The sequence below is a fragment of the Pristiophorus japonicus genome, chromosome 7 (assembly GCF_044704955.1).
Source record: "Pristiophorus japonicus isolate sPriJap1 chromosome 7, sPriJap1.hap1, whole genome shotgun sequence".
Classification (NCBI taxonomy): Eukaryota; Metazoa; Chordata; class Chondrichthyes; family Pristiophoridae; genus Pristiophorus; species Pristiophorus japonicus.
The window spans coordinates 78,175,245-78,187,353 of NC_091983.1; the positions used below are offsets into that span (position 1 = coordinate 78,175,245).

The following is a 12,109-nucleotide window of genomic DNA, read 5'->3' on the forward strand; positions in this document are numbered from 1 at the left end:
TCCGCGATAGAAACATAGAAAATAGGTGCAGGATTAGGCCATTCGAGCCTGCACCACCATTCAATAAGATCATGGCTAATCATTCCCTCAGTACCCCTTTCCTGCTTTCTCTCCATACCCCTTGATCCCCTTAGCCGTAAGGGCCATATCTAACTCCCTCTTGAATTTATCCAACGAACTGGCATCAACAACTCTCTGCGGCAGGGAATTCCACAGGTTAACAACTCTCTGAGTGAAGAAGTTTCTCCTCATCTCAGCCCTAAATGGCTTACCCCTTACCCTAAGACTGTGTCCCCTGGTTCTGGACTTCCCCAACATCGGGAACAATCTTCCCGCATCTAATCTGTCCAGTCCCGTCAGAATCTTATACATTTCTGAGATCCCCTCTCATTGTTCTAAACTCCAGTGAATAAAGGCCCAGTTCATCCAGTCTCTCCTCATATGACAGTCCAGCCATCCCTGGAACTAGTCCGGTGAACCTTCGCTGCACTCCCTCAATAGAAAGAACGTCCTTCCTCAGATTAGGAGACCAAAGCTGAACACAATAGTCCAGGTGAGGCCTCACTAAGGTCCTGTACAACTGCAGTAAGACCTCGCTGCTCCTATACTCAAATACCCTAGCTATGAAGGCCAACATACCATTTGCCTTCTTCACCACCTGCTGTACCTGCATGCCAACCTTCAATGACTGATGAACCATGACACCCAAGTCTCGTTGCACCACCCCTTTTCCTAATCTGCCGCCATTCAGATAATATTCTACCTTCATGTTTTTGCCCCAAAAATGGTTCTCACATTTATCCACATTATACTGCATCTGCCATGCATTTGCCCACTCACCTAACCTGTCCAAATCACCCTGCAGCCTCTTAGCATCCCCCTCACAGCTCACACCGCCACCCAGTTTAGTGTCATCTGCAAACTTGGAGATATTACACTCAATTCCTTCATCCAAATCGTTAATGTATATTGTAAAGTGCTGGGGTCCCAGCACTGAGCCCTGCAGCACTCCACTAGTCACTGCCTGCCATTCTGAAAAGGACCCGTTTATCTTGACACTCTGCTTCCTGTCTGCCAACCAGTTCTCGATCCACGTCAGTACATTACCCCCAATACCATGCGCTTTGATTTTGCACACCAATCTCTTGTGTGGGACCTTGTCAAAAGCCTTTTGAAAGTCCAAAAACACCACATCCACCGGTTCTCCTTTGTCCACTCTGCTAGTTACATCCTCAAAAAATTCCAGAAGATTCGTCAAGCATGATTTCCCTTTCATAAATCCATGCCGACTTGGACCTATCCTGTCACTGCTTTCCAAATTCGCTGCTATTTCATCCTTAATGATTGATTCCAACATTTTCCCCACTACTGATGTCAGGCTAACCGGTCTATAATTACCCGTTTTCTCTCTCCCTCCTTTTTTAAAAAGTGGTGTTACATTAGCTACCCTCCAGTCCATAGGAATTGATCCAGAGTCGATAGACTGTTGGAAAATCACCAATGCATCCACTATTTCTAGGGCCACTTCCTTAAGTACTCTGGGATGCAGACTATCAGGCCCCGGGGATTTATCAGCCTTCAATCCCATCAGTTTCCCTAACACCATTTCCCGCCTAATAAGGATATCCTTCAGTTCCTCCTTCTCACTAGACCCTCGGTCCCCTAGTACATTCGGAAGGTTATTTGTGTCTTCCTTCGTGAAGACAGAACCGAAGTATTTGTTCAATTGGTCTGCCATTTCTTTGTTCCCCATTATAAATTCACCTGAATCCAACTGCAAGGGACCTCCATTTGTCTTCATTAATCTTTTTCTCTTCACATATTTATAGAAGCTTTTGCAGTCAGTTTTTATGTTCCCTGCAAGCTTCCTCTCGTACTCTATTTTCCCCCTCTTAATTAAACCCTTAGTTCGCCTCTGTTGAATTCTAAATTTCTCCCAATCCTCGGGTTTGTTACTTTTTCTAGCCAATTTATATGCCTCTTCCTTGGTTTTAACACTATCCTTAATTTCCCTTGTTAGCCACAGTTGAGCCACCTTCCCCGTTTTATTTTTTACTCCAGACAGGGATGTACAATTGCTGAAGTTCATCCATGTGATCTTTAAATGTGTGTCATTGCTTATCCACCGTCAACCCTTTAAGTATCCTTTGCCAGTCTATTCTAGCCAATTCACACCTCATACCGTCGAAGTTACCTTTCCTTAAGTTCAGGACCCTAGTTTCTGAATTAACTGTGTCACTCTCCATCTTAATAAAGAATTCTACCATATTATGGTCACTCTTCCCCAAGGACGTGCCCAGTTAGCATCCAAAAAGCAAGTGGAGCACGTGACATTGAGCTCCACTTCCTGTGAGGGGCAGTAAACAGAATTTCGCTTCTGGGGCGGGACTTATGCACCGGGCACAGAATGTTCGGCCGCGGAGAGGTTGTCATCCTCAACCGAGGCGATAGCCAATTTCAGTCCTATGAAGCCTCTTAGGTACAGCCTAGTGATAAAGGTGGGAAATCAGGTGGTGCAGCCTCATCACATTTAAAAAATACTTGAATGCGCACTTAAAGTGCCGTAACTTACAGGACTATGGACCAAGAGCTGGAAAGTGCGATTAGGCTGGATAGCTTTTGGTCGGCCAGCGTGGACACGATGGGCCAAAATGGCCTCCTTTCGTGTTGTAAATTTCCATGATTCTATGATAAAGAGAAAGTGCATTTTATCTGTGGCAAAGAAGCAACACTGCGAACTACATGCAATACAAGTTCAGAAAAATCTATAGCAGCAACTACAAGCACTTCAAATGCATTAAATTTTTGCCTGAGAGCAGTCAAAATCCCCTTAAAATATAATTCCAAATGGCTGCTTCCTGATTTCTATTGCCCATGGTTGATGGGATGGGAGCAGGAATTAGTAGTAATCACCCAAATTTGTTGGAAAGAACTTGAAGGCTAATATTAAGATGCCAGAAAAAACGTACAGCAGCACTACAACTCTTTCCAAGGCAGAAAATGGAGGAGTCTAAATAAGTCAATTGACCTCTATTTGCAAGCATTCATGATGTTCCCGCCTGTTTCAGATGGTGTAAAGGCTTCATGTTCGCTCAAAAATCAAAACGCAGATAAAAGCAATAATAAGTAAGCAAAATTAGCAGGCGCTTTATTTTCAGGCTGCCTTGGCCATGTTTTCAAATACAAATGGGGAGAAAGAAACAAAAATCACATTTCTGGTTAGTCTAATTTCCACAAAATAAACTATTCAATGTGGCTTCAGTTCAGTTATCCTTGCAAAGCTGGTGGTTAGCTCCAATCTGTGCTTCACCACCAGTTTCCAACAGGTATCCTCTGCCTTTTATTTCTCAACCAACATAAAAACACTGCGTTTACAGCACAACACAACTTTTATTTCAACAGGCTAAACTAAAAAAAACACAAAACATCAGGATTGTATAAGTCTTTGTTTCAAACATTGTACAAGTAACACAAGATTTTGCCAGATATAATGGATACATTTTGAAATAAATTTGAATGGTAATCATGTATTTTTAAAAATACAATTTTTTTTGCATTTGGACACTGATATTCTTCAAAAAATGAAAGAGGGTTTTCTTTACTGTCTTTTTTTAGATTAAGTAAATAAATGTCAAAATAGCAAACATTAACAAAATCAGTCTGCAACTAAGGCAATTTCAACAGAAAATACCAGTTTCATATTCCAGTCATACTTATTGACAGATTCTTAGTCTTCACTAACCAGTCTGTATGGACTGATTAAACTTATTTTTGTTTCCTTATAATTAAAACTGTGCTAGTTTAATTACAACTTTTGCATTTGTGACATCCTTCAAAGGTATACTTCTTGGAAATGATTGTCATGATAGTCTACTTATTTCTTCACTTTTAATTGAAGTCTTCAAGTATTTTTAACCAATTCTGATCATGATTCTATGTAGGGTACATCAGTGAAGTAAATAATAGCACAACAAAGACCAGTCTTGATGAAAGTTTTGTTGTGTAGGAAGACATCTTTAGAAAGTTATGTTCATATCTAAAAATAAAAAGCACTGTTGTAGCATATAAATATATATTTCTACAAATTACATTTATGTTCAATTATTGGTTTGTAATAGTTAAAACAATACATCTTTATTGGAGGTTGATAATTAATTAAAGCAAAATGTTTCCACTTTTAGTATCCAGTATTTGCAGATAGCATCTTCAGGTCAGGTATTGATTGCATGGACAAGATCACCACATTTCTCTACTTTCCATGTCCTTGAACTTACTCGAATATTATTGCTGATTTAATTACATTAAAAACATTGTATATAGATATGACGGTCACAATTTCTAAACTTGTCCATACTTTTTGCAGTTAATTCAATCCCAATAAATACATTTTAAATTTGTGTCACACAATAAAATATTTGTTTTGAGCAAAAGATTAGCAAAGTGAACCAAATAAGTTACTCAAAACAAATTTGGAATAATTTTGTCTGACATTTCTTTCCTGAAAATTCAAATGCTTAAAATAAGGTGTTTAAAACTTACACATATTTCATAACATAACTAAAATTACCTTTAATGGGGTCATTTTATGATTTAATGAGTGATTCTTAGATCTGGGCATGGTGCTTGGGCTCCAGCATTGTTGAGAAGGGTTTCTGGAAGTGCTCGGAGAATAATCTTGTGGTCTGGGAAACTGATGGAAAGGGTCAGGGTCTCAGAGTAATGTGAGGTGGATTGTTGACGAAGGAGACAGAGGGCGTGAGTCAAGGAATGTGGGGGCAGTACTGTAACCTGTCATTAATAGGAGGGAGGGTCCTGGGATGGGACAACAGTAAACCAGGTCAGGTGGGGGTTCCCCAACGCCATGGCATGGCCAACATTTTGAACGTCATCCTAAAAGCTGGAAATCACAGAAAAGGGGTTAGCAGTCCGGTACTCTGAAAACAGGTTCCAGTGAGCTGGGGTGGTGGGGGGGATGGAACCAGGTGAAGGAGTACTGGGGTTGGAGGTCTGAACAGCTGAGAAGATTGGGGAGAGGGCTCAGGGGATAGAAAGGAGGGGGAAAAGAGAAAGAATCATCGAATTTCAGAAATTTATAGCACAGGAGGCGGCCATTAGGCACATCGTGTCTCTGCTGGCTGACAAAAAGCTACCCCACCTAATGGTCCGTAGCCTTGTAGGTTACGGCAATTCAAGTGTATATCCAAGTACTTTTTAAATGTTACGAGGGTTTCTGCCTCTACCATCCTTTCAGGCAGTGAGTTCCAGACCCCTACCACCCACTGGGTGAAAACATTCTTCTCAAATCCCCTCTAAACCTTCTACCAATTACTTTAAGTCTATGCCCCATGGTTATTGATCCCTTTGCTAAGGGAAATAGGTATTCCCTCTCCACTCTATCTAGACCCCTCAATTTTATACACCTGAATTAGGTCTCCCCTCAGCCTCCACTGTTCTAAAGAAAATAACCCCAGATATCCAATCTTTCCTCATAACTAAAATTTCCCAGTTCTGGTGACATCCTTATAAATCTCCTCTGTACCCTCTCTTGTGTAATCATATCTTTCCTGTAATGTGGTGACCAGAACTGCATGCTGAACTCTAGCTGTGGCCGAACCCGTGTTTTATACAGTTCCAGCATGACACCCCTGCTCTTATTTTCTATGCTTCGGCTAACAATGACAAGTATTCCGAATGCCTTCTTAACCACCTTATCTACCTGTCCTGCTACCTTCAAGGATCTGTGGACATGCACACCAAGCCATTTATTGTGCATTCCCTTGCCTTGTGAGCCCACCCCAAGCGCATTACCTCACATTTCTCCAGATTGAATTCCATTTGGCACTGTTCTGCCCACCTGACCAGTCCATTGATATCTTCCTGCAGTCTACAGCTTTCTTCATCATCAACCACACTGTTAACTTTTGTATCATCTGCAAACTTCTTAATCATACATTCATGTGTAAATCATTGATATATACCACAAAAAGCAAGGGACCTAGTACTGAGCCCTGCGGAACCCCACTGGAAACAGCCTTCCAAGTCACAAACAACAAGTATTTATATAACGCCTTTAACGTAGTGAAATATCCCAAGGTGGTTCACAGGAGTATTGAGATTTTAAAAATTGACACCGAACCGCATAAGTAGAAAATTAGCACAGGTGACCAAAAGCTTGGTCAAAGAGGTAGGTTTTAAGGAGCGTCATGAAGGAGGAAAGAGAGGTAGAGAGGTGGCGAGGTTTAGGCAGGGAGTTCCAGAGCTCAGGAATTAGTTAACAGAAGGCACGTCCACCAATGGTTGAGTGATTATAATCAGGGATACTCAAGAGGGCAGAATTAGAGGAGTGCAGACATCTCGGGGAATTGTGGGGCTGGAGGAGATTACAGAGATTGGGAGGGGCGAGGTCATGGAGGGATTTGAATATAAGGATGAGAATTTTGAAATCGAGGCATTGCTTAACCAGAAGCCAACGTAGGTCAGCGAGCACAGAGGTGATAGGTGAGCGGAACTTGGTGCGAGTTAGGACACGGGCAGCCGAGTTTTGGATTACCTCTCGTTTACGTAGGGTAGAATAGAAATATAGAAATCTACAGCGCGCAGAAGGAGGCCATTTCAGCCCATCGTGTCCGCATCGGCCGACAAAGAGCGGCACGACCCTCGATCAGCAGCCCTGAAGGTTACACATAAACCGATGATGAACAATGAACAATGGCGGAAAGGTAAAGAGCATCCAGCCCAAACAGTCCGCCCCACACAACTGCAACACCCCTTACACCAACATGCCACACTCCTACGAGAGGCAAAAAACAGATAAAAAACCCAGGCCAATTGGGGGGATAAAAATCTGGGAAAATTCCTCTCTAACCCATCCAGGCGATCAAAATTAGTCCAGGAGATCACCCTGGCCGTATTCAATTCTCTGCTGTACTTACCATCATATTTTCACCATCATATCTGCGCCAGCCAACAAGAGGTTATCCAGTCTAAATCCCAATTACCAGCTGTAGGTCCGTAACCATGCAGGTTACGACAATTTAAGTGCCCATCCAACCATCCTTTAAATGTAGTGAGGGTTTCTGCATCAGCACCGTTCCAAGCAATGAGTTCCAGACCCCCAAAACCCACTGCATGAAGAAGCCTCCCCCTCAAATCCCCTCTGAACCTTCCACCAACTACCTTAAAACTATGCCCCCTCGTAATAGATCCCTCCACCAATGGAAATAGGCACTTGCTATCCACTATATCCAGGCTCCTCAAAATTTAGTACACCTAAATGAGTTCTCCTCTCAGCCTCCTCTGTTCTAATCTGTCCTCATAGCTAAGATTCTCCATTAGAAACATAGAAACATAGAAAATAGGTGCAGGAGTAGGCCATTCGGCACTTCTAGCCTGCACCACCATTCAATGAGTTCATGGCTGAACATGCAACTTCAGTACCCCATTCCTGCTTTCTCACCATACCCCTTGATTCCCCTAGTAGTAAGGACTTCATCTAACTCCTTTTTGAATATATTTAGTGAATTGGCCTCAATAACTTTCTGTGGTAGAGAATTCCACAGGTTCACCACTCTCTGGGTGAAGAAATTCCTCCTCATCTCGGTCCTAAATGGCTTCCCCCTTATCCTTAGACTGTGTCCCCTGGGTCTGGACTTCCCCAACATTGGGAACATTCTTCCTGCATCTAACCTGTCGAACCCCGTCAGAATTTTAAACGTTTCTATGAGGTCCCCTCTCATTCTTCTGAACTCCAGTGAATACAAACCCAGTTGATCCAGTCTTTCTTGATAGGTCAGTCCCGCCATCCCGGGAATCAGTCTGGTGAACCTTCGCTGCACTCCCTCAATAGCAAGAATGTCCTTCCTCAGGTTAGGAGACCAAAACTCTACACAATACTCCAGGTGTGGCCTCACCAAGGCCCTGTACAATTGTAGCAACACCTCCCTGCCCTTGTACTCAAATCCCCTCGCTATGAAGGCCAACATGCCATTTGCTTTCTTAACCGCCTGCTGTACCTGCATGCCAACCTTCAATGACTGATGTACCATGGCACCCAGGTCTCTTTGCACCTCCCCTTTTCCTAATCTGTCACCATTCAGATAATAGTCTGTCTTTCTGTTTTTACCACCAAAGTGGATAACCTCACATTTATCCACATTATACTTCATCTGCCATGCATTTGCCCACTCACCTAACCAAGTCGCTCTGCAGCCTCATAGCATCCTCCTCGCAGCTCACACTGCCACCCAACTTAGTGTCATCCGCAAATTTGGAGATACTACATTTAATCCCCTCGTCTAAATCATTAATGTACAGTGTAAACAGCTGGGGCCCCAGCACAGAACCTTGTGGTATCCCACTAGTTACTGCCTGCCATTCTGAAAAGTCCCCATTTACTCCTACTCTTTGCTTCCTGTCTGACAACCAGTTCTCAATCCATGTCAGCACACTACCCCCAATCCCATGTGCTTTAACTTTGCACATTAATCTCTTGTGTGGGACCTTGTCGAAAGCCTTCTGAAAGTCCAAATGTACCACATCAACTGGTTCTCCCTTGTCCACTCTACTGGAAACATCCTCAAAAAATTCCAGAAGATTTGTCAAGCATGATTTCCCTTTCACAAATCCATGCTGACTTGGACCTATCATATCACCTCTTTCCAAATGCACTGCTATGACATCCTTAATAATTGATTCCATAATTTTACCCACTACCGATGTCAGGCTGACCGATCTATAATTCCCTGTTTTCTCTCTCCCTTCCAGTCAGCATTCTGGTAAATCTCCTCTGTAACCTCTCTAGTGCAATCACTTCCTTCCTATAATAGTGACCAGAATTGCATGCAGTACTCCAGCTCTGACCGAACCAGAGTATTTTACAATTTAAGCATAACCTCCCTGCTCTTGTATTCTATGCCTCGGCCAATAAAGGCAAGCATTCCGTATGCCTTCTAAACCATCTTATCCACCTGGCCTGCTACTTTCAGGGATCTGTGAACAAGCACTCCAAGATCCCTTTGTTCATTTACACTATTAAGTGGCCTACCACTTAATGGGCTCAAGTTTGCCCAGGAGCTGCTCCATTTTTTTTGGAGCAACTAGTTTTTTTGGAGCATCTTAAAAATCGCAATTCTGTCCATTTAATTTGCTCCAGTGTAAGTGAGTTATTAGGTTTTTTTTTAAAAGTTTGTTTTTTTTCTCCCCAAAAGAGGAACTAATAATAAACATATAACAATATAAGGCGAGTGACACCTAGAAGAAGGAACAAGGGGTATTTGACCATGTGTTGGTACAACCAATCACGTCACTGTTAAGGTCTGTCCACGAGGACACTCATGTGCTGAAACCTGAATAATTAAGGTGTAATTTGAACAGCTCGTTGGAGATCTTCTCTCAGGTGGCTCAGAAGTGAGCTGCTCCCCCTTCACGTGTTGGAATTGAAGTCATTGAAACTTATCCAAGGTATCCATCTGTTGAATCCGAGCTTGTTGAGAGGAGGAGTGCGATTCTCCCCATCAATTGGCGTAGTTTGCAGGATACAGACTCGCTGGCCCGAAACTATGTCGTAGCTGTTGGGGTGAGCACTTTTTTTTAAAAATAGCACCTACAAGTCAGAGCTGTTGCACTGTTTACGGGAAAGGAGGAAATCTGTAGAAAGAACAAATAAATCCCCTTGGGGAAGAGTGACCATAATATGATAGAATTCTTCATTAAGATGGAGAGTGACACAGTTAATACAGAGACTAGAGTCCTGAACTTAAAAGAAAGATAGCTTCGACGGTATGAGACGTGAATTAGCTAGGATAGACTGGCAAAGGATACTTAAAGGGCTGACGGTGGATAGACAATGGCAGACGTGTAAAGATCACATGGATGAACTTCAACAATTGTACATCCCTGTCTGGCGTAAAAATAAAACGGGGAAGGTGACTCAACCATGGCTTACAAGGGAAATTAGGGATAGTGTTAAATCCAAGGAAGAGGCTTATAAATTGGCCAAAAAAAAGCAGCAAATCCAAGGACTGGGAGAAATTTAGAATTCAGCAGAACGAGGGCAAAGGGTTTAATTCAGAGGCGGAAACCAGAATATGAGAGTAAGCTTGTAGGGAACATAAAAACTGACTGCTAAAGCTTCTACAGATACATGAAGAGAAAAAGATTAGTGAAGACAAATGTAGGTCCCTTACAGTCCGAATCAGGTGAAGTCATAATAGGGAACAAAGAATGGTAGACCAATTGAACAAATACTTTGGTTCTGTCTTCACTAAGGAAGACACCAATAACCTTCCAGATATACTAGAGGAACGAGGGTCTAGCAAGGAGGAGGAACTAAAGGAAATCCTTATTAGTCAGCAAATTGTATCAGGGAAATTGATGGGATTGAAGGCTGATAAATCCCCAGTGCTTGATAGTCTGCAATCCAGAATACTTAAGGAAGTGGCCCTAGAAATAGTGGATGCATTGGGGGTCATTTTCCAACATTCTATAGACTCTGGATCAGTTCCTATGGGCTGGAAGGTAGCTAATGTAACCCCACTTTTTAAAAAAGGGAGGGAGAGAAAAGAGGGAATTATAGACCGGTCAACCTGACATCGGTGGTGGGGAAAATGTTGGAATCAATTATTAAAAATGTAATAGCAGCGCATTTAGAAAGCAGCGACAGGATCGGTCCAAGTCAGCATGGATTTATGAAAGGGAAATCATGCTCGACAAATCTTCTAGAAATTTTTGAGGATGTAACTAGTAGAGTGGACAAGGGGGAGCCAGTGGATGTGGTGTATTCAGACATTCAAAAGGTTTTTGACAAGATCCCACAAAAGAGATTATTGTGAAAATTAAAGTACATAGTATTGGGGTTAATGTACTGACGTGGATAGAGAACTGGTTGGCAGACAGGAAGCAGAGAGTAGGAATAAACGGGTCCTTTTCAGAATGGCAGGCAGTGACTAGTAGGGTACCGCAAGGTTCAGTGCTGGGACCCCAGCTATTTACAATATACATGAATGATTTAGACGAAGGAATTGAATGTAATATCTCCAAGTTTGCAGATGACACTAAGCTGGGTGGCAGTGTGAGCTGTGAGGAGGATGCTAACAGGCTGCAGGATGACTTGGACAGGTTAGGTGAGTGGGCAAATACATGGCAGATGCGGTATAATATGGAGGGCTGTTTATTATCTGAATGGTGACAGATTGGTAAAGGGGGAGGTGTAACGAGACCTGGGTGTCATGGTACATCAGTCATTGAAGGTTGGCATACAGGTGCAGCAGGTGGTAAAGGCAGCAAATGTCATGTTGGCTTTCATAACAAGAGGATTCGAATATAGGAGCAGGGAGTTGTACAGGGCCTTGGTAAGGCCACACCTTGAATATTGTGTACAGTTTTGGTCTCCTAATCTGAGGAAGGACATCCTCGCTATTGAGGGAGTGCAGTGAAGTTTCACCAGACTGATTCCTGGGATGACAGAGACTGGCTTATGAAGAAAGACTGGATCGACTAGGCTTGTATTCAATGGAATTTAGAAGAATGAGAGGGGATCTCATAGAAGCATATAAAATTCTAACGGGATTGGACAAGTTAGATGCAGGAAGAATGTTCCCGATGTTGGGGAAGTCCAGAACCAGGGGTCACAGTCAAAGGATAAGGGGTAAGCCATTTAGGACCGAGATGAGGAGAAACTTCTTCACTCGTGAGCATGTGCAATTCTCTATCACAGAACGTTGTTGAGGCCAGTTTGTTAGATATATTCAAAAGGGAGTTAGATGTGGCCCTCACGGCTAAAGGGATCAAGGGGTATGGAGAGAAAGCAGGAATGGGGTACTGAAATGCATGATCAGCCATAATCATATTGAATGGTGGTGCAGGCTCGAAGGGACGAATGGCCTACTCCTGCACCTATTTTCTATATTTCTATGAGACACAGAGAGGACGGAGACCAAGGAATAAGGACGACTTGGGATACGAGCAGGCTCTAACGTGGTCAACCGGGGCGCGGTCCGGACGAACAAGTATCGGTCAGGAGACGCAATGGAGATACAAGAGTATCCCACTAAGGAAAGGTAGCCCCTTAGCGATCTTAGAAATGGCCGGCGAATATGACTGGAGACCCGAG

At 42.9% G+C, this 12,109-nt stretch overlaps 1 protein-coding gene across 14 annotated transcripts in view; it reads right to left on the reverse strand.

Annotated features, from left to right (window-relative positions):
- tdrd15 (tudor domain containing 15) overlaps positions 1 to 12,109 on the reverse strand; it is an 84,394-nt gene that overhangs the window by 9,545 nt on the left and 62,740 nt on the right. For 7 of the 14 annotated variants that reach the window (XM_070885068.1, XM_070885067.1, XM_070885065.1 and 4 more), the window contains 2 exons: positions 6,551 to 6,670; positions 3,966 to 4,036 (listed from right to left, as the gene is read on the reverse strand). The exons of 1 other annotated variant lie outside the window; for it this stretch is intronic. In XM_070885068.1, coding sequence (XP_070741169.1) covers positions 6,588 to 6,670 — 83 coding nt within the window. In that variant the 3' untranslated portion in view covers positions 3,966 to 4,036; positions 6,551 to 6,587. Of the gene's footprint in view, positions 1 to 2,534; positions 2,686 to 3,485; positions 4,037 to 6,550; positions 6,671 to 12,109 lie in introns of those variants that run through there. 6 more of the 14 variants (XR_011593847.1, XR_011593846.1, XM_070885071.1 and 3 more) reach the window with 5 other exon arrangements.